We start from the raw sequence: 23,298 nt of genomic DNA on the forward strand, positions 1-23,298 counted from the left end.
GTATGGCCCATGGCCCATGGCCTTCCAATTATTATTCTTACTCATTAGACTTAAAGTTGTCTAGAATAACATTGTCATCAGTTCAAAACACTGATATGTGGTGGGTTCTAGAAGAATGAGTGTACAATGTTTCCTTAGACCAGTTTTCCATCTGTGTTCCTGGGAACCCTAGAGGTAAATTAAGAGTAGAAACATCCTAGAGAAGGGATGACTGACCCTTCCAGGAGAGAAAAGTTCAGTGCTGTAGAAGTAACACCCTGACTAACCTAGTTTATGTTTTATATATTGAACTTAATCATGGGTTTAAATAATGCATCTCTATATGGAAAAAAGATTAAAAATCATTGCCCTGGGTGAGGGAGAGATGCTCTCCCCATCCTTACCCCTTGCAGGAAGGAGAACTGTCCCTGCCCCTCACCGGCTGCATCACTCAAGAGCATGGGCCCTACACCTCGCCCAGGCAACAGGTAGAGCTGGCCCTGGTTGTAGGTGGTTGTTGGTGGGCTGGCACCAAGGGCGTGAGAGCAGGAAACAGGTGGACTGACTAAATAGCTCCCAGGCCCAAATCTAAGGCTTCAAATTGGCCTGCCTCAACATCTATCCAATCGATGAACTGCTGGAATGCATGAGGGGCCAATCCTTCAGATCTGAAGGACATTAGGACAACAATCAGATATCTGAGAGGAATCCCAGTGAGGTTCCAGCATTGATAGAGTAGCAGAAGCCAAGAGCCTTGTACCAGACCAACAAGTCATTGCAATGAACATTTGCAAGCAAAGAAGTATGAACAAAGGGGTATACTGTGGGACACACTGTAACACACTACAGATTCAACAACAAGATTTTTTCACTGTTGGTGGGGAGATTGGAAGGGTAGAGGACAAGTATGAAGAGACAGAAAGATGAGTGGGACTGGGGTGCATGATATGAAATTTGCAACCAATAAAAGGATTTTAAAAATCATTACTATAGGTCTAGTCAATGTACTTCTATTCTAACACCTAAGAAAGCAGGGAGAGTGCTGCAGAGATAGCTCAGTGGTAATATCAGTGCCTTATCCTTGCAAAGGACTCGAATTCAGTTCCTACCAGTTTCAGTTGATCTGACACCCTCCTCTGACTCCACAGACAGACACGTGGTTCATTTATAAACATGCAGTCAAGACACTCATACACATTAAAAGAATCTTTAAAAAAAAAAAAAGCAAAAGCAGAAAGCAAGAAAGGAGGGAGGGAGGGAGGGATGGAGGGAGGAAGGGAGGGAGGGAGGAAGAGAGGAAGGAAAGGAGGAAGGGAGGGAGGGAGGGAGGGAGGGAGGGAGGGAGGGAGGGAGGGAGGGAGGGAGGGAAATGAATCATTAAGCTGAATCATGAAAGGGACTGTTTTCCAGTATTACACAAGTTTAGACAATTTCTTCAAATTTAGTCTAATCTGAGTTCATACAATTGGTTTTCTATTCTTAGCTGTAAAACTTGGAAAGGAACTAAAACTTTCAAGGATTACTTTTGTTCCCTAATCTTCTACTCCTTGCTTGGTCTTTGAGCTCTTCATTTCCCATCCCTTTTTGCCTAGAGTGATAGCATGTGTCTATACCCAAGAAACACGCACCTTGACCAGATAGGGCAGGACTTCCCACAGGGTCATGTAATATAATAATGTTAGTGGTTGATAGGCAAACGTCAGTGTAGCTTTTGGTCGAGTGAGCGGGCTAAAATCTGCAATGGAAAGCACATAGCTGCCAATCCTGGGACCTGCCACAACCCCATTGGAAGACACCAAGTTCCCTGCTATCCCATAGCCTCCACAAATGAAAGACCCAGTCATGTAGTCTTTCCTAATTCCAGGAAGAATTAAGACAGGTGCTAACGGAATAAAGATCCTCTCATCCTTAAACGTCCTAGGAAGTACCCCTTATTGTCTGAGAAAGAGGAGCACATTGACCTTGGCTGTTAGATCTAGAGATCTCAGCCTAACTCTTCATTAGAATCTCCTAAAGCCCAGGTTTTCACAGTCTACCCTTACTTCTCCACCTCAACCAAGTCATGCTTACTGAATAGTGCAGACGGGGGATGGAGATTCTAGCTTTTAGAAGTTTTAGAGGATTGCAGGCACAACCAAGACCAAGCAACATGGTCCTGTGCTGAGCACACAAGTGCAGAACCTGTATCTCGTGCATTTCCAATACCCATGACAACATGGAGCAAATTGGGTTTCTCCCCAAAATGTCTCCTCCACTCCTTCCCTCCCTTCAGCCCAGAGCAGATCCCCCTGGAGGTCTCCATCACCACTCAGACTGGAATTGCTGCTGAGTACCTGTAACAGAATGGAAAAAACGTTGAAATTCCTGGTACTCGGGTGTGTAGTCTCCATTTTCTGTTATCAGTGCACAGTAGTCTAAAGAAAACAGAGAAATGTGTCATCTCCCCCAAGAACACCTACGGTTGACTCCTTTCTCCTGAAGAAGAAAAAAAACATTAGCAATCTGGGGGTGGTGCTTTTTGGGTATGTGATAATAGAATTTCATATGTCTGTTGGTCCAAACTAAGAGGCATTTGCTGAGTTTTAATAAGGGTGGGGATTGTTAACAGGAGGCAAACCTCACCAATCTGTGCAGCCACAGTAGGTCCCAGCAGCAATCCATGGCCCTCCAACGCAGTAGCCTATCCTTCCTATCCAATTTCTTTTACTTTTTTTAATTACAAAAAGATTTATAGTATTCAAAAATATTTTACTGACATTTACCTATGCTTTGCAGAATTTTTCACTTTTAGGGAAAATGGTATAGCAGTGACGGGAATAACATATTTTTATTTTATTATATTTATTTATTATTCTGTTTATTTACATTTCAAATGTTATCCCTCTTCCTGGTTTCCCCTTCAAACCCCCCAATTCCACACCCTTCCCCCTGCCTCCACAAGAATGGTTCTCAATTCACCCACCCCCTCCTGCCCCACCAACCTAGCATTCCCTTATGCTGGGGCATCAAGCTGTCACAGGACCAATGAACTCTATTCCCATTGATGCCAGACAAGGTTATCCTCTGCTACATATGTAACTGAAGCCATGGGTCCCTCCATATGTGTACTTTTTAGTTGATACTTTAGTCCCTGGGAGCTCTGGGATATCTAGTTGGTTGTTATTGTTTTTCTTCCTATGGGATTGCAAACCGGTACAGCTCCTTCAGCCCTTTCTCTAACCCCTCCATTATTGTCCCTGTACTCAGTCTGATGGTTGGCTGTAAGTATCCTCATCTGTATCATTAGGGCTCTGACAGAGCCTCTCAGGGCATCCATACCAGACTCCTGCCAGCAAGTACTTCTTGGCTTCAGCAAGTGTCTGGGTTTGGTGGCTGCATATGGGATGGATCCCAAGGTGGGGCAGTCTCTGGATGGCCTTTTCTTCAGCCAAGGACTCCTTCATAGATGACTTCTAGATATTGGATTACCAATTACAATGTCCCCTGAGATCTAGGCACAGGAGTTCTGTTGTGAATGCATCCATTGAGGGCTAAACATTCCCCCAATTTTGGTCAAGTGTGGATTTCTGTAACAGTCTTAGTCTGCTTTGATCCTGATCTTGAGGCTGGGAGATACAAGTTTCTGACCCTAGATCTTGGTATGGAGATCTTGAAGCAAAGTAGCTATGAATCCCAGGAGCATAAGGCAAGGAGATCTCCAAATTCAAGGTCACCGCTATGGCATTCCCCTACACTGGGGAATCAAGCCTTCATAGGCCCAAGAGCTTCTCCTCCTATTGATAGCAGACAAGGCCATCCTCTGTTACATACACAGCTGGAGCCATGGGTCCCTCCATGTGTACTCTTTGGTTGGTGGTTTAGAGAGCTCTGGGGTGTTTTGTTGGTTGATAATTTTGTTCTTCCTATAAGGTTGCAAAGCCCTTCGGCTCCTTCAGACCTTTTTATAACTCCTTCATTTTGCGTCCCTGTGCTCAGACCAATGATTGGCTATGAGCATCTGTCTCTGTATTTGTCAGCCTCTGGCCGAGTCTCTCAGGAGACAGCTAAATAGTCTCTGTCAGCAAGCACTTCTTGGCCTCAGCAATAGTGTTTAGGTTTGGTGTCTGCATATGGGATGGATCCCCAGGTGGGGCAGTCTCTGGATGACCTTTCCTTCAGTCTCTGCTCCACACTTTGTCCCTGTTTTCCTTTAGAGAGAAGCTATTCTGGGTTGAAAATTTGTAGATGAGTGGGTGGACCCATCTCCCAACTTAGGGCCTTCCCTAACCATTTCAGCTAATCTCATCCCTGTTGGCACCTGGGAGTCTCTTGCCTTCCTGGAATCCCCCATTGCTACATACCTCAATTTCTTTTGTTTTTTTAATAACTTAAAACTTTTATTAAAGTGTTAAATTTCTGATCTTCAAAACACACTATGGAGGCAATAAAAAGATAAGCTACATACTGCGAGAAAACATTTGCAAAGCATATACTTGACAAAGGCCTTCTATCCAGAGCTCATGTTTTTAAAATTTTCAAAATTACAAAAAACAAAAAGTTGCCATTTAAAAAAAATGGGACAAAGGTATGTAGTTACTTTACCAAAACAAAAACAAAACAAAACAAAAAAATGGTGAATCAGCAAATGGAAAGATCCTCAAAATCTTTACTCATTATTAGAAAGACACAAATTAAAACCATGACACCAAGACACACCTGTCTGAAAATTACACTAAAAAGAATCGAGGATGGTAATGATGTAAAGGAAAATGAGACCTCATCTTTCTAGATGAACGTTAGCTTTATTTCACCCTTAACTTCCCCCTTGGTCTCTGAGGAGATTTGGAGGCTACATTTTGTGGTTCTCTTAGAAAATCCAAAGCAACAGACTTTACACAGAGCTGTTTAAAGGAAGGTTCCGTGAAGCACATAAGCAAGACAAAGGTTACTAACCTGTCTGCTCACAAAGTCCCAGAAAGCCAAGACCCCAATATTTAGTGAGGTCATGACAAATACCAAATCCTCAGTTCCCAACACATGTTAAAGTTAAGACAGTTAAACAGTTCCAGAGATTTCCCTAATCTACTATGTTCTAGACTCCACAATGGGGGCAGACTAGGTTGGAGGTAATTCTGAGGACCAATACTCACCATAGCTGGTTACCACAGGTGTGTAACCCTCTGCAGACTGAGCACCACCGATTAAGCCAAAGTTGGTGCCACCTTGGAACATGTAGAAGTTGAGGGAGAACCCAAGGTTGAAGATCTCACGCACATCCTTCATCAACACTGCAGAGAGCAAGACAGGGAGAAAGCAGAGCCAGAACCAAGATTTAAGGGTTCCCAGCTCAGAGGTTATCAAACTATCTCAACCTGAAATCTTCAAGATCTGCTTAGAACGCATCCCCAGAAAAACATGTTAGATGGACCAGGACTGACTGAAGTAGCTGGTGGTGTTTGTTTTCAAAATCCAAAGTCACTTATTACTTCTTTCTCTAGGTTTCATATTTGGGTGAATTTTTCTTTCTAGCACATAAACTGTGTATCAAACACAGCTCATGACTTTTTCGGGGGCAGACCTATTTCCAGCTTACTATCTCTAAGGCACTCACCAGCTTCTCATAGCGACTTACCTGAAAAGGTGGCAACAGTCACATTTACCTTCAACTCCATTTAAGTGGCCATTATCAATTCCCCAGGGAGAGCAAAAGAATTAAAATCAGATAAGCTGGAGCTGTACAACTACCTACTTCTATACCCAGCATGCCTTCATTGTGTTACTCTGTCTCGTGGAATGGTTCAATCCCATTACTTTTCTAGCCTTGGAGAAGTGTATTTAAAATGAAAACCACAGAAACTTAAGTTCCTATTGCAATGGCCCCCAGAAGTGTTCCTACTCTATGACCTCTTCATCTGAGCAGATGTCTAGGAGCCATCTACTTATCCAGACTGATACTTATATGATACAACACCTGGTAACCTTGTCCCCTAAACCTCAAGGTCACTAATGAGCAAGAAGAGAACAGCCCAGTGCCACTGTTGTCGAGTTTCCCTGAAAAGGTCAGGAAGAAGGACTCACTCTGTGGATCCCCAAGCTGGCGGAGAGCTCCCCATGTGTCAAAAGAGTTGGTTGTATATACCGTCATCAGAATAGGGCTTCTACCCTGAGGGAAAACAAAACAAGTGGCAATTTAGGATGTTCTTCTGTAATTCTGAAACCCTGAACTGCCTACAAGGGAGCTCTGAAGCCCAGTGCTCGCGTGTGCACTTTAACTGAAAACACCCTAAACTTCTCAGAGCTCTGAGTCCCATGCTCCCACTCTCAGATGATCTTCCCAGCCCCATGGTCTCTTCATGTGGTCATCTTTTCCAAGCTTTTTGTTAGGTGGGGGGGGGGGGGGAACCTGCCATTTCAATATTTCTCTTTCAAGATATCCTAAAAGTAAAAGCTGGAAATTTATTTAAAAAAAAGAAAGAAAGAAGGAAAGAAAATAAAAGAATCTTTCATTCTCTTGATGACCAGAGAGCTAGTAAGAAATGCCTGACACAGAGGTAGAATTTAAAAATGTTTAATGCTACAGGGACTGCATCAATGGAAGGATTATGACAAATGCTAGCCTTGAGCAAAGTTGTACAAATCAGAGTGAACAAAAGTTAGGATTATAATACTCAACACTATGGCCTGTGAAGCAAGTGTTCTGGATTTATACAATTTGAACCTAAAAACCACCTAAAATAGACACTGAAGGACAGTGAAGATTCCAATTTTAACTAAACTAATTAGTCCTAAGAATCTTCTGAACAAGGAAGACAAAAAATCAAGCATGGGGCAAGAACTAGCATCTGTCATGTCTGAAAGGCCCTTACCTGAATGAATTTGAAATCTTCATATGTTTCTTTATTTATATTCTTCATGCGAACAGTGGCCAGTACTGTGGGACGGAAGAACATACATGAGAACCTGCCATGACCACACAGGGGCAGAGGCAGAATACTCCCCCACAGCCAGGTTGAGGAGTCCAGTCCACACCTCTTAGACTTATGCCTCCCAGATTCTCACTTCAATACTTCCATAGCCAGAGCTAGCAATAAAGATATGTGGCTATACTTATAGCCATGTAAGCACATACAAAGGAATTTCACACATGGTCCTTCACTTAGAACTTGTAATGATGATCTGGAAAGTTAAAACATGCCACGTGGCACAAACCCATGCATGAAGAGCAAATGAAGATATCGAGACTCCAAAACTTGACATTTTTGGTTGTGGGGTTCAAACCTCAGACCTCTCTCATGCTTGACTTCTAATTCAGAATGCTAACACTAATTTCCTACTACAACAGAAAGGACCACCAATAAGACCAGGAGAAAGGACATTGGAAGAGAATGGAGCTGACCAAATTGCTTAGAGGAAAGGATTTAGAAATTACGTTTCTCCTTCTTGGTCTATGCATTCATTGTTTTCTTCTTTTGCTCCTGAGGTTGAATCCATGGGCACATGCCAAGCAATTGCTCTACTACTAGTGAGAAGTTTGCCTTCTGACACACTAATCCCAGCCCTACTTTCATTCTCTGGATTCATTTGTTTGGAGAACTGCCAGGGCTGGACCCATCACAAGACTACTCTGAAATGAAACACCTCCATTCTTTGTCCAATCAGGGTCACTTGTCAGTGCTAGAGACAATATTCACTTTGGCCATAGTTGAACCGAGGGCCAGGCCACTAAAAGGCTGAAAGAATTGAGTAACTCCCTGGTCATCATTACAGCTTCTATGCAGCGAGATTGGGTCCTACTTCCTAACTCAGTTTTGCACACAAGTCCTCACTAGCAGGAAATAGAAAGACAAAGCATCAGACAGACCTGTGCCTTTTTAACTTGGTCAGTGTAGAAATATATGCAACCAAAACCATACCGTTTTGCAAGTGGCCCTTTCTGAGACTCACACCATCATCTGCCGTCATGAGCAGCTCATCGATCCCTCTTGACACTAAAGCCTAAGGAGAAATTCAGCAAGGGAAATAGATTGCTTCTAGTCCCACGAGATTTCTTCTTCCTGGCAGTAGAATAAAACAAGCTATGGCCCTGGAAAATACCACAGTGAAGTTGAAAGCTGGAGAAGAAGGCTGAATTCCCTAGACTGGCTGGTTTTGACACAAGCTAGAGTCAGCAGAGAGGAAGGAGCATCCGTTGAGGAAATGCTTTCATGAGATCCAACTGTAGGCATTTTCTCAATTAGCGATCAATGGGGGAGCGCCCAGCCCATTGTATGTGCTGCTGTCCCTGGGTTAGTAGTTCTGGATTCTATAAGAGAGCAGTCTGAGCAAGTCAGGGTAAGCAAACCAGTAAGCAGCACCCCTCCATGGCTTCTGCATCAGGTCCTGCCTCTGTTTGAGTTCCTGACTTCCTCCAATGATGGACTGTGATCTGGAAGTATAAGCCAGATAAAAAAAAACGCTTTCTTCTCCAACATTTTTTGGTCATGGTGTTTTGTGGCACCAATAGAAACCCTAACTATGACATTCCCCATGCAACTACTTTTAAGTTAAAAAGTTCAAAACAAAAATACAACTCCAGCCTCAGTCAAACTCAACAGCAGTTCAAATTCCAAACCTCAAGGAAGGGGTTGAAGGGCAGCTGAATCGCTCATTACAATGCTTTCCCCAAAGCACCTTCTGGGGTTTCTCTAAGCCAGAGAGCAGAAATGAATGTTTTGTTCACAATGTCTCTGAATTATCCCACATGAGACACATTTTTCAATCGTTTCTTAGGTCAGTGAAAAAGGCAGGGAAGCTGTGGCTTAATCCACCTATGGTGGCACTGTCACTTGCAGGAACCATAAATGTTCCTACTTGAGCCTTGACAGTGGCAGCGCATGCCTTTAATCCCAGCACTCGGGAGGCAGAGGCAGGAGGATGTCTGTGTTCAGGAAAAGCCTAATCTGCAGAGCCAGTTCCAGGACAGCCAGAGCTGCATGAAGAAACTCTGTCTCTAACACCCCCAGAACCAAAAATAAAATCCCCACTTCAACTACAAACACTCTAGGGATACCCTGAATCAAGATGGATAAAAGACGAAGAGACATTTAATTCAGAAACAAAATGCTGAGATTATGGCTGTAGGTTCTAAGACAAGTCAACTGTGTGGTCTGGTGTGTCTTCTGGACCAAGATTCTTAGAATTCACCCTCGAGTCTTCTGTTGGTATCAGGAAATGGTTTTTCTATAAGACTATTTCAAAAAAATAAAGGAGCCAAAAGTCGCTCAAGTAAGAATGTCCAGAATGTCCTTTGTCACTCTGTGCCACTATACTCTGGTTCCCATGGGTCTGATGAGGATTCGGTGTCTCATCCGAGTCCAGTGAACCATGTGGCTTGTCACTAGGTGACCATATAACACAGACAATCTGGAAGGCTTGAGAATGAGGAGTGATCAGACAAAAATAAATTCTACTTCCGTAGACAACTGGCTGCTTTTATTCCCACTGACAGTTCTAACGGAGACAAAATATTTCCTAAAGACTTATTTGGAGAACCTAGACAGAGACTGAGTTTAACAAGCTGAAGTCCAAGCAAGGAAGGGAGACTGGCATTCAGCATTGTTTTCTACTGAGACAACAGGTGATTCTGGGAAATGGGATGGTAAAAATATCCAGCAAACGGCATACTGTTGCCAAGAGATAGTTGGGTGAGTGACACTTGTTGACCAGCCTGGTCACTTCAATTCAATTCCTGAGACCTATACAGTGGAAGAAGAGAAGTGACTCCCCTGAAGTGTCCTCTGATCACCACATGTAAATGGTGGAACATGCATCCTGACATACAGACACACGAATATAAATAAAGGCTAATTTTTCAAATGTAAAACCTTTTATAATTCGTACTTTTATGAGTAAATGGCTCTGTTGGTTGAGTGCCTGTGTATTATGAGCGAAGACTTAGGTTGAAGCCTCAACAACACATAAAGTGATACCTTTTATCCTAATCCTATCACTTGGGAGGAGGAGGCAGGAGGATCAAGGTCACTCTGAGAGCAGGAGGCAAAGGGACCATGGAACAGGAAATGGGACAAATAAACAACAACAGTGTAACAGGTCCAGTGCAACTGTAACAGCAATGAGGGTGAACAACCCAAATTCTCACTTACAAGTCCTTGGCAGTGGTGGTTGCAATGGTGAAGGTTAACTATCAACCTGACAGGATTTAAAACCACCAGTAGGCCTATGGGAAATTATCTCCATTTCATCTGAATTGTGAACAAGACCATTCCCTGGGCTGGGGATCCTGGGCTACATAAAATGCAGAAGACAAGCTAAGCACTGACATGCAAACATTTATCTTCTGCTGCTTCCTAGGGATAGATGGGATGTGAGTCGCTGTTTCAAGTTCCTGCTGGTATGACTTCCTCAACGTGATGGACTGTGTCTTGAATTTCAAGCTAGTAAAATAAGCCCTTTCTCCCTTGAATTACTATCATCAGAATATTTTATCACAGTGACAGAAAAAGAAACTAAGAGAGTGGTATTTTGAGACAGGGTCTCATGTCATGCAAGCTGACCTCAAATTTACTATATAGCTGAGGGTGATCTTGAACTGTAGACCCCTCTAACTTCACCGCTCCCAACTCAACAACAGATCTGATTGTGTGCATCCTATGCCACTTGTAAGTATCCTATATGGATGGATATATCTGAAAGTAGAAGATAAATGTATTACCATGTGTTCTTCAAGTAATGAAAAATGTAAAAAAGTAAAAGAAGTAAAAGTTCTTCAACAAAAGAAAGCTGGGATGGTCTAGAAAATAGAGCTGTTCTAGGGTGTGTCTCTGCCTCATATTAGAGCAAACTGATATTTCCAGGCCACTGTCTAGACCATACCAAAAATCAATGATAAAAGTGGACCCTATGAATCTTCATACCTCACAGTTGCAGGCAAGTACACACAGGACACGTTTGTTCCACAGCGTAATGGAGTACAAGAAGCAGCTAGAACTGAAGGAGCACTTACCGTTTTCACATACTCCATGTATTTCTTATCCATATAGTAGGAGCCATATTCATTCTCAACCTGCACAGCAATGATGGGGCCTCCTTTGTTATACTGAGGGTCAAGGAGATGAGAACGTGAGAGTGAGATACTGGTGGAGAAGGAGAGTATTTTTCTAAATGCTGGGCACACAGGTAAAACTCAACACACTCAGGCTGAAGAGATGGTTCAGTGGTTAAGAGCACTGGCTGGTCTTCCAGAGGACCCAAGTTCAATTCCCAGCACCCACATGGCAGTAACTCCATTTCTGTAACTCCATTTCCAAAAGATCTGACACCCTACCACAGACAGGTAGGCAGAACACCAATGCACATAAAAGTAAATAAGTCTCTTTTTTAAAAAATATAACAAAATAAACAACAAAAGAGACACATTCAACCCAGAATGAACCGTGGTCCTGGCTATTTCTCTTGCTCAATGTCAGTGGCTCTATGGGAGATTTCAAATGCTTCGAAAATAGTTCTTTTAAAAACACCCCTAGTTAACTTTCATCTCATTTTTTTGTAGATTTAGTGTGTTGATCATGAGGTCTCAAACTCCTGGAGTCACCCTTCCCATAGCTCAGATCTTTCCACTCAGAAGCATCCCCGCCTTCAGCATCTCCCTCCTTCTCGTCATTTGAATGGCTTAAGGAGCTATGTTAACATTAACTTGCTGGACCACCAGCCCCTCTAGTTAAGACCATCTTGCCCTCTTCACCCGCATAGCCAAACTTATGAAACATGTCTTCAAACTTCCTTCAGGAACATGTGAACAACCCCAGGTGCCTGTCCTAGCATAAAGGGGAAATAGACTCTAATGAATCCAACTCCATGTCCATGAATGCAGGTTGCAAGGTGGGAGCATCCAGGACTGTGCAAACCTGTGTCACAAGTACTTGCATACCCAAACCTGACCATAGTGACTGAGGGAAAACTTTAGACAGAGTTGAAACAGGAAGATACTGAGCAAGCAACCAGCATTAGATCCCTAAGCTATGTGTCAGAGGAGTATAAAGGACACAGACTAAAGGTTTGTTTTAACTTTTTAAACTGAATGGCCATAGCTGATGAACACTGGAAGACGTTCAAATCCAGCTTCTTCTCTTCTTTTCTTATCTTTCCAATGAAGAATACAGCAGAAGCAAATGAAGATCCAGAAGCTAGCAGGACCAGAGATGATCTAAGGCAAAAGGGCTTGAATACCACACTGGGTTATGAGATACTGAGGATTGAATCCTGGGCTTATGTGGTAGACAAACATTCTGCCAACTGAGCTACCTTCCTAACCTGAGGTTCTATTCCTGTGCTGTCAACAGAATGCCCACATGTTTGCTGGTATGTGTTGTTTGGTCACTTATGAGTTTTAATAGCTTCCCCAAGTAATTACAGTCTGTTCCCAAAAAGTTCAACCATGTGAAACATTCATCTAGCATCTGCATAGACATATGCACATTTTGGCATTGTCTCTCTCTCTCTCTCTCTCTCTCTCTCTCTCTCTCTATATATATATATATATATATATATATATATATATATATACTGTGAAGATGAAAATTCTGATTTCCTAGTGCAATACCTAATAGATGTCATTAAATATTTGTTTCTCTGTACTCATTTTCTACATACTATAGATGTTTATTAATCTAACATGAAGTTCTATCCCAACTAAAGCCAACCTAAGTTGAAAATATTGTTCAGGGAGATAGAGGTAGCTCGGGGGTTAAGAGTACTGGCTGCTCTTCCTGAGGGCCTGGGTTCAGTTCTAGAAACCTGTGGTAGCTCGTAACTCTTTGTAACTCCCATTCTAGGGAACCTAACACCCTTTTTTGGTTGCTTGGTCACAAAGCATGTGTGTGTGTGTGTGTGTGTGTGTGTGTGTGTGTGTGTGTGTGTGTAAAACATGAATATACATAAGATAAAAATAAATACTAAAAATATCGAACTGGACCTGCCAAGATGACTCTTCAGGGAAAAGAATTTACCACAAAGCCCGATGACCTGAGTTCCATCTCACACAATATATATATATATATATATATATATGCATACATACGTGATAGATGATGATAGATTGATGATAGATACATACATACATACATGATAGATGATGATAGATTGATGATAGATAGATAGATAGATAGATAGATAGATAGATAGATAGATAGATACACGGATACATAGATACATGGATGATAAATAATGAGAGATTGATGATACATACATACATAGAGAGATAGGTAGATAGATGTAATTTTATAAATTCAAACTCTGTTTCTACTAAAATCATAAGCTTTCACACACTATTATGAGGTCAAAAGCCATCACCTGAACCACTGTAATTCTAACAAATTCATTTTAAGCTCCTGAATTGAGAGACCATGACCTCTCCATAGGGGCTCTCTTAAAGCAGTATTTGTGGTGCACTGGCATATAGCTGCCTGTGAGAGCTTGGAGAATGATCTTTAATTCCAATTTCTGGTAATCTTGAGCAGAAGCTAATAACCAGCAAATCAAAGGAAAGATACACAGAACACCCTTCCAAGTGTTTTGAGAGTGGGAGGGTGTAGCAGATTCTAGTGGAGCAGTTGTTGTAAAAGACAAAAAGAGAGTAACTGAATTCAAGATCTCAAAATGTAGCCCAGGCTGGATCCTCTCACTTCTACAGCATTCACCATCATGACAAGTAATGCCTAATGCCAGAAGCTTTCTTCAATAAGAAACTGGAATTCCTGGGTGCTAACACACGATAGCCAACATATGCTCCCTGCAGAAAGCCACAAGAACTATCCAGGAAACATATCTGTCAATCAATTCCCTTACCTGTGGAGAGAAAGACTAGGTTTTACCTGGAGTTGTGCTATCCTGGGAATCAGATTGTTGAAATACCGATTCATTGCTTTAGTAAATCCCTTGTAAGTTGTCCGCAGCTTCATTTTTGGATCCTTGAGCAACCAGCTATGATTTACAAAGATGATTCAGACACAGGGTGAGAAGCAGTGATAATAAATGTTCCAAAAGGGAATGTACAACACAGCCCACATTTACACACAGAACAGTGAGATGTGAGGGTGTGTAGTCCAGCTTCAAGAAGAAACAGTCCACGCCAATTAAAAACACCTCAGCACCCCAAGATGGGGGAGAGGGTTGGGAGAGTTTGGTAACCAAGATCCAGGACAGAGTTCAGCAAACTAAAAGCCAAGTCAGACTGTCTGTTTAACTAAATAGTTCGGTTGGCACGATTGTACCCAGTCACTCACATATTTTTCACTGTGGTTTTCAGACTAAATTACAGAGGCTCAGAAAGCCTAGAATATTTGTTATCTGGACTTTATATCAGTATCTTGCTATGTAGCATTGACTAATTTAGTACTCATCATGTAGCCTAAGAAAGCCCCAAACTTGTGACAATCCTCCTACCTCATCTGGGATTTCTAGCTGGCCTTTTACAGGAAAGGTGTATCAAGCCCTAGTCTGGAAGGAGATGGTTATAACGCTGTTTAGATCACTTTTGTTTGCATGCACAAGAGATGAAGAGACTGTCTCTACTGGAAAAATACTCAGCTAGGAAAAGGAAAACCATGCTGACCGATGGTCCTGCTACCACATTCATAAATTTTGAAAGTCTTAACTAAGAGAAAACAGCCAGACTCAAAAACCATCACCTGCTGCCAATGAACACAATAGTGTAGACCTTTTTAAATGGGTTCAGAAAGAAAGAAAGTCCCGTGAATGTGCTTCCCAGCCAGAGGCCCACAGACCACAACTTACCTGGGCAAACCTCCAAGGTCTATGTCACCACCAATGTAGGGGCCTGGACACAGAATGACCCAGAGTCCTGTCTCTGAAGCCATAGTGATAAAAGCTCTGGAATGAAAGCAGTCACAGTGACATCACTCCCAAAGCAGGACTCTGCTTGGCAGCTCTCATGCTCTGTCTCCTGTTCTATATTACTCTAGGAGCTCAGTACCCCAAAGGGACAATGACTAGCAAGATAGTATTGAAGGTTTAAGACAGACACTACAAATCACAGCTCAGAATCTGCTATTATAACCAAGAAAGCAGGGTTTTTTTTTGCTGGACTCACAGTACGGAATGCTAGCTAAAGCAAGGTCTAGACCGTATTACAAGAGCAGGCTATGCCAGCTATAGACCAATGGCTCAAGGAGGCTTCAAGCCAGGCAAAATCTTATTAAAGCTCTGTTTGGCTTACTAAAGCAGAATTAGAGGCTGGGGCTTAGTAGCGCACACCTTTAATTCCAGCACTCAGGAAGCAAAGGCAAGGAGACCCCTTGTGTCTTGACCTACAGCTTGACCTACATAGAGAATCTCAGACCAGCTAGAGTTATATGGTGAGACCCTGCCTCAAAACAAGAACAACATGTTCTAGTATACAACTCCAAATGACAGAGACAAAATCAGCCATGATCAGGCAGTATGGCAAGAATGAGAGTGAATTACAGTCTGCTGAAGCACATTGGTGGGTTGAGGTACCTACTGCCAGTCTTGATGACTTGAGTCCAACTTTCCATATGCACATATGCACACATAAAGATGCTTGCACACTCAAAAATGTGTAAAAGTGTAATGGAAAGTATTTAGTATGGATTAAAATGCTTAAGGCTAAAAACAACCAACGAACCAAACAAACAAAAAACAATGACCAAAAAGTAGAGCTATACACCCCATTCCTTCATCCAACCAACCAGGCACATCCCTATCTGAATCTCAGAATCAAGAAATTAAAGTACAAATACCTACACGAGGTCCATGTTTTCAATGAATTGAAACCGGCCCATAGTTGGCTCATGGAGGTTCCAAGGAATATGCCTATCATGGGGAAAAGGAGAAACGTAAGAACCTCTGCCCCATCATGCACTTCATCTATCCTGATTCTGCCATCTTTTTTTTCTTTTTTTTTTTTCTTTTTCTTTTTTTTTCCGGGGCTGGGGACCGAACCCAGGACCTTGCTCTTCCTAGACAAGCGCTCTACCACTGAGCCAAATCCCCAACCCCCCATCTTTTTTTCTTTATTTTTGTTTTGTTTTGTTTTATTGGATTTATTTTATTTACATTTCAAATGCTATCCCCTTTCCTGGTTTTCCATCCATAAACCCCTTATCCTATCCCTCCTTCCTCTTCTTCTATGAAGGTGTCCCCCCACCCATCCCCCAACCCTTCCCATCTCCCCACCCTGACATTCCCCTACCCTGGGGGATTGAGCCTGGGCAGGACCAAGGGTTTCTCCTCCCATTGGTGCCCAACAAGGCCATCCTCTGCTACTTATGCAGCTGGAGCCATGGGTTCCTCCATGTTTAACAGAAAAGCAAGCTTCTCTCCTGAGAGAAAATTTCATGCTTCAACAATGAAGCCTCTACTGTATGCATATGCATTTCCAACACTGAGGAGGCTGAAGCTGGAGGATCACAAGTTTTAGGCCAGTTGACCAGACAGCAAGATCTGTGTTGGAAAACAAAACAAAACAAACAAACAAAAAAAAACCCTAACAAACAAAAGTGGTTGGATGTGGTGGTACATGCCTGTAATACCATCACTTTTGAGGCTGAAGGAGAAGACTCACAAGTTTTAGGACAGCCTAACCTGAGGGGTGAGAGCCTGTTAATAATAATAATAATAAAAACTATTATTATTATTATTATAACAACAATAACAGTAATAATACAGGTTCTGGTGACACATGTCTTTAATTCTACCTAAGGGTAATGAGGCAGGAGGGTGGAAATTTCTGACTGATTCTGGTGGAGTGTGTGTGTGTGTGTGTGTGTGTGTGTGTGTGTGTGTATGTATGTATGTGTGCATGTATGTGAAATGAAAAATGTTCTGGATATAATTAGAAAAAGGAATGAAAAAGTTGGAACAAACAGAAGAGTAGACACCTAGAGTAAAAGACCAGTGGTAAGGAGCAGGAGGAGAAGGAAACAGAACAGGGAGGTTGGGAGAGATCTGAGCAGGACTATTTGATCTTGAAGTTGGTATGTGAGGGTAATTATGTCTTGTTTAAGTTGGTCCCCTGGACTGATTATTAGTACCTTAACTACAATGTTACTGATACTGACGAGCCAGGGGGGCTGGGAGGCATATCTGGCCTGTAGTTTGCTTGCCTAACATTCACAGATGGCGTGTGATTTCCATCGTGGCATCGTCAATGAGCAGAGAGATTCCTGGGCCAAGGGAGCAGATTATAAAGCTGTAGGATTTGATCACTGACAGAGCTCAGTCAGAGTGAGGGAAGGGGGTAGATACGAGCACCCTGGCTGGCCTGGTGAGAACAGACATCAGGTTTCTTGTATGAAAAACGAAGGCACTAGACCTAGCCTCCCCTGCTTGGTTTCCATGGTCACCTGGTAACCTGCTAAAAGCTGAGTGTCTGTGGCAGCTCCTTGAAGAAGTCTACATGGTCAAAGCTCTGTGTCTTACTACAAAACAATAAAATGGATAGTTCCTGGGGGTGGGGTGGGGGGGGGACAAAAAGACCAGTGACCTTTGAGGTATAATAAAAGAATTGGGTTGAACCTTGAAGGCATGGTGCTAAGTGAAAGAAGACAGACAGGAAAGGATAGAGGTTGCCTGGTAACACTGATCTGAGCATCCTGAATAACCCAGCCTCTGGAGGCAGAGACTAGATCACAGGTCACCAGAAGCTAGAAGAGAATGGAGAGTCAGGATGTAGCGGGAACACAGTATGTCAAGATGAACATACTCCAGGTGTGAGTGAGGGAAGAGCTTGCTCAACTGTACGAATTTACTTAATTCACTGAACTTTGGAAAATTTGCAGAACGGACCGACATTCGGGAGTGAAATGTGCCACTTTGTTGAGGCCATTCCTAGATACACTCTATAGAAATGGTGCATAGGTCACTCATGGCTGCACTATTGATAACAGCTATGAACTGCAAATACCTCACATCCAAACACTGTAGTGTGATTGTCCGTGGAATTCCATATGGACTTGTCAACCAAATAAACAGTGTGTGGCGTCTGGGTGGTTTGTGTCTCCAAAACAATGTTTTGGTTTTCTTCTTGAGTTTGGTTTTGTTTTGAGACAGGGTTTCAATATGTATCCCAGACTGGCCGCCCTCAAACTTGTAATCCTCCTGACTCAGCCTCCTAAGTGTGAGACTCACGGGTGTGCATCCCTGCTCTCAGCTTCCCTACCTGGGCTTTAACTGTACCTGCTTGGGAACTGAAACTTTTACCATCAGCCATCTTGTTTCTAAGCCTCGAGATGCCAATGCAGGTTCGCTCCCTGCCATTCAGAGTTTCCAGCTTTCAAACTACAGCACCGGGGACTTCTCAACCCCATAGCTCCATGAGCAGTTCATAATCACTCTTTCTGCCTGCTAAGGTGCTTTCCCAGAGAAACTTGACAGTGGATACAGAGAACCACAGCCTCTCAGGAGCCAGTTGCTTAAGAATGCTCGAGTTGCAGCTCATGAGCTGTGAGGTGTGGCCCAGATTATCTTGGTAGTTTGGAAACTCTGCAATAGGGAAAGGCTCGTGGGGCGGTGTCCCCACATTTTCATGGCATTTACAAACTCCAGAAGCCTAAGTTCTCTGAGAAGAGCTGAAGAACATTCCCTTCTGCTTCCTACTGGGCAGGGAGACACTGACATTTGATATGTACTCAGAGCATTCTGTTCTCAATCAAAGCTCAGGGAGACTGTTTCACTTAATTCTAGGCAGATTTTTTTAAAAAAAGTCCCACCTCCAGCCTACCCTCTAAAAGGCTCCCAGACCTCAGCACAACTGACTCCATGATGATAGCAACACATAAGCACCACCTGCCAGAAGTAAAGCTAAGGTGCCCAACTCATCAGAGTCCATATAGTTCTTGGAAAGTCTCAAAAGGTATTAAGCTTGCTTTGTGGCTTCTGTAGTTTTGCTTCTGGCTAACTGTTCTTGGTCACCAAAGGCTGTCAACCCAGAACATAGTTTTTATGCTTAAAAGCTTACATTGAGAAAAGCTTGGGAATACATTTGGATCCCAGTCTCCCAGAGTCAGCTAATACAGATGTCTGTTGGCTTCTACTCATGTCTGAGCAGTTTCCTCTTGTGAACTCCCCAACAACACTCTCTACTTTCACATGGAGGAGAGACTCCTTCAAATCTATTTCACACTCTCAAACACTCAAGACAAAATAAACATAATACACAACTTTTTGTTATTATTAGTTGTTATTTTGGTGGTGGTAGTTGGCAGTGTTTTTGTAGTTGTTGTTTGATTGGCTATTTGGAGGAATTGTTTGTTTGTTTGTGTTTTAAACAAAGCTTATAAAGATTCAGCTAGCTTCAACTTTTTTTACGTAAGCGGTGCTGGCCTTGAACAATCCTACTGTTTCTACCTCCTAAATACTGAGATGGCAGGCCTAGGCTACAAGCCTGATGTGATGACTAATCTTGGATGTCAATTTGATTACATCTGGAATTAACAAACACTCCTGGACATGCCTACTAAGGAACTTCTTTTTTCCTTTTTTTTTTAAGATTTATTTATTTAAGTACACTGTAGCTGTCTTCAGATACACCAGAAGAGGGCATCGGATACCATTACAGATGGTTGTGAGCCACCGTGTGGTTGCTGGGATTTGAACTCGGGACCTCTGGAAGAGCAGTCGGTGCTCTTAACCACTGAGCCATCTCTCCAGCCCCCAGGACTTCTTAAGTGGATCATCTGAGGTGGGAAGACCCACCTCAGACGTGGATGATCTGAAGACAGAGACTTGCCCTAAATCTGGATCATTTGGGAGCAAAAGATCCACTGGGAAATCTGGGTCACAGTTTCTGGTAGCATCCCACAAAAAAATGACATGGAACAGGGAAGCTTTTGATTTTTGCCTGCTTGCCTTCACTCTCACTGGCAAGTTTATCTTGGCTTGTGTTAGAACCTGTTTCTTCCAGGATTCCAATGTACGCTGAAGACAGGTAGCTCTCGCGTACTTCCCTGGAACTCCATCACCACATCCGGGCTGCTGAGACATCCAGTCTCATGAACTAACTGATTACCAGATCCTTGGGTTTTCTATCAGAATTCAGCCATTGTTGGACTACTCAGACTACAGTAAGTCACTCTAATAAGTCCTATAAATAAACATATGTGAATATATATATCTGTTCCCTTAGAGAACCCTGACTAATAAGTTGGCCAACAAATATCTTTAATAATAATAATTAATAATAATAATAATAATAATAATAATAATAATATAAAGACTGTTCAAATAAAGTCTCAGTAGGATTCGGTTGAAAAGAAGAACCAGAAGAAGCTAAGACTCACGTGGTAAGAGTGTTGAAGCCACAGGCCTGCATCTTCCTCAAACTTTGTCTCCAGTTCTGTCTAGGTACCCGGAAGTAGTCTATAGCGCCAGATATGATCCGGAATGGAAAACCTTCCAGTGTGAATTGTGAGTCCTTGACTTTCAGACCTACCCTTCGGGTCAGCAGCCACAAAGGGGTCAAGTGAGATTGATTAAGCCTGCAAGGACAAGAAGGCATATGATTTCTAGAGCACAAGATGGCAGCAAGGCTTAGGAAAACTGAAGAGTTCAAGGTCAGCCTGGGATACAAAGCCCACCCTGTTTCTAACGAAAAGAGAAGAAAGGGGGAGGGGAAGTGAGGGAAAGGAAGGGAACGGAAGAGAAAGGAGCTAGGGACATGGCTTGATGTGTAAAGTACTTGCAGATTCCCAGACTCCAGGTAAAGAACAAATACGTCAAATGCAATAATGCATGTATCTAATCCTGGCCACCTTAGAGCAAAACCGGAAGCAGAGAGGAGAATCCACGGAAGCTGCAGTGAACAAGAGAGACCCTGTCTCAAACAAGGTGGAAGTCAAGGGCTAACATCTGAAATTGTTCTCTGACCTCCACACATGCACCATGGCACATGCATACAAACATACACATACAAATCCTGTACATGTGTGCGCATGCACACACAGGAACTGTTTTGAGCCTTTCCTTTGGAGGGCCCCAGGTTTACTTCTTCACTGGTCTGAAAACAAACCTGGGTAACTGGTTATTGCTGAGAAAAGCCATCACGCCTAAGGTTGAAGACAGACACAGGATGCATTCAGGTCTCCCCAGGAAGGTCCACATGCTAAATGGAACAGAACAGAGAGAGATCAGAAAAAGGGGCAGGGGGGGAATAGCTAAGAGCTGAAACAGGCCTCCCCCTAGAGAAGGGTGGGAAGGGAGAGGGTGCCTATTGGGAAGGCAGAATTCGTTCCTAGGCTTTGAACCAGCTGCAATCATGGTGAAACCATTGCTGCTGAATGGAGATGGGATAGCGCCACAGAAATAGCTTGGTACATTGCTGGATTTTCAGGCACCATATACATTTTGGTGTGGCTCTGGATCCAGTCAAACAATGGCTTTAATCTCAGAGCATAACCTCTGAGAAGCTTCCACACTGGTTCCACTACTGAGAAACGGATCCTAGTGGTATCCTGCTTTAGCAGAGGGGAAATGTCTTCACAGAGGGGAACAATTCTTTGTCTCCAACTAAGTTTTTCATTAGTCCACTACTGTTAGTGATCAACCCATACATCGCCAGAATACGTCTTATCATCCTTATGGCCTGTTGATGTCTTTACGGCACTCATTCAAGAACTAGTGAGTCCAGGGTGGATTGAACTTTTCTTTAGTCTGAATGCTGCTCTTTCCAGCACCAGCAGCAGTGAGTGCCTGGGCTCCACAAAGTTTTCTAATTAAAATACTTGATGTTCCACTTTTAAAAAAGTTTAAACATAATTTAATTAGCATGAGTTTGTTATATACCTATTACTAAATCAAAGCAGAATAATGTTTCAAATCCAACCTTCTTATATTCACTCGCACACGTGCACGCACAAACACACACACACACACACACACACACACACACACACACAGAGTCTACTCCGCCTGTAGTAATCACTCTTCTAAATTCAGATCACCACCACCATCACCACCCCCACCACAAGTATTTTTGAGCAAATGCTAAGTCGTTACCATTAGTAAAGAAATCTACATCTAGGCAGAACTGAGAATGGGTAAATCACAGGAAGTTTTTAAAAAAAAAATTAAACAAACAAGAAAAAAGACTGGGAAGAGGTTTTGGCAGTACACAGGGCACGGTTTGGTATGGTAAGAAAGAATAGAGGACTCTCTGACAAGCTTTGCAGGGAGAAGAGGATACACACACACACACACACACACACACACACACACACACACACAACTTCAAGAGACTCTGAAGGAGAGCCCGGAGCAGAATCCTCAGTCTGAGCCAATTTCACCGGAAACCCCCAGCAGAGGCAGGCATGCAGCCAGTAGAGACCCAGGGACTGCAGAGGGGCCCACACACAGCTGAGCCTAGCGCAGCCCAGAGGACACTCATCTGATGTCAACTGGGCAGCTCATCATGCTGACCTAGGCAGGGAGCCTTGGCTCTTCCAGAGGCCACTGGCACCAAGTGGTGTTCCCAGAGCCTGGCCCCTAAAGCATCACCTCATCCTGGTCCAGCATGCACTGCCACGGTGGCTCTGCCGGTGGGAGAAATCACAAGCCAGCACCCAGCCTCCTGTCCTTCACACAAGATGTGCTTGGCACACAGGCCCTCCAAAGACCTCAAGGAGGAGATGCTGATGTCTTACTGGGCTGATCTCTTCTCGAAGCTAGTCACTGTCAGCCAGCAGCAGCCACAGCACTGCGGACTTTTCCCGACCGCTGCAGTCTGCAGCCGCCTAGTGTCCCCACCGGGGCAGGCTGAACTCAGGTGCCCAGACACCTGTGGTTGACGCCCTTCTTTCGGCCTGTGGGCACAGGACCTTGTGGGTGGAGGGGAAGCTCTGTTTCAAATTCTGCCAACATTATTTATACTTTGTCCAGTTGCCAAAGAAAGCGAAACGCCTCTGTATTACAGATTTACCTAGAAAACAGTAGTGTAGCCTGTGACCGTAGGCTAACTTCCCACAGAGACGGGCAGTGCCCTCATGATTGACCTCTCCAGGGTCAGATTGAAAGTTCCAGGCAACCTCCTTCTTAACTGTGGTTCTTACTAGACTTTTCTTTGATTTTTGCTACTAAACAGTTGAATGTTTGATGTTGGGTGAAGCACCATGATTAATGAGTGTCCCCCAAATCGCCCTCCATAACTGAAGACTTCTTGCATAGTTTTTTTAAAAAGCTCTCTTTTCTAGGCTTGCTTTTCAGACCACTCTCTCTGTTCTAGTGCTTCTCCTGAAGTGTACAGGATAAAACCTCCTTGGGAAACCCACTCAGCTAAAGCAGTTTTACCTAATCTGTCATTTTCTTAATTTA

The 23,298-nt window shown here is 43.2% G+C and overlaps 1 protein-coding gene across 2 annotated transcripts in view; it reads right to left on the reverse strand.

Annotated features, from left to right (window-relative positions):
* The window catches only part of Bin2a (beta-galactosidase-like protein), a 38,603-nt gene extending 15,861 nt beyond the window's left edge, over positions 1–22,742 (reverse strand). Inside the window, exons 1-13 of one of the 2 annotated variants that reach the window (NM_001009524.2) lie at positions 22,486–22,742; positions 21,002–21,094; positions 20,274–20,471; positions 15,739–15,807; positions 14,749–14,844; positions 13,827–13,935; positions 10,961–11,053; positions 7,872–7,953; positions 6,825–6,889; positions 6,037–6,121; positions 5,109–5,246; positions 2,313–2,393; positions 1,608–1,714 (exon numbers count right to left, since the gene is read on the reverse strand). In NM_001009524.2, coding sequence (NP_001009524.2) covers positions 1,608–1,714; positions 2,313–2,393; positions 5,109–5,246; positions 6,037–6,121; positions 6,825–6,889; positions 7,872–7,953; positions 10,961–11,053; positions 13,827–13,935; positions 14,749–14,844; positions 15,739–15,807; positions 20,274–20,471; positions 21,002–21,094; positions 22,486–22,490 — 1,221 coding nt within the window. In that variant the 5' untranslated portion in view covers positions 22,491–22,742. The remainder of the gene's footprint in view (positions 1–1,607; positions 1,715–2,312; positions 2,394–5,108; positions 5,247–6,036; positions 6,122–6,824; positions 6,890–7,871; positions 7,954–10,960; positions 11,054–13,826; positions 13,936–14,748; positions 14,845–15,738; positions 15,808–20,273; positions 20,472–21,001; positions 21,095–22,485) is intronic. The other variant, XM_006242737.4, reaches the window with a different exon arrangement.
* Between the last annotated feature and the right edge of the window lie 556 nt (positions 22,743–23,298).

Source organism: Rattus norvegicus, chromosome 8 (assembly GCF_036323735.1).
Source record: "Rattus norvegicus strain BN/NHsdMcwi chromosome 8, GRCr8, whole genome shotgun sequence".
Taxonomy (NCBI): domain Eukaryota; kingdom Metazoa; phylum Chordata; class Mammalia; order Rodentia; family Muridae; genus Rattus; species Rattus norvegicus.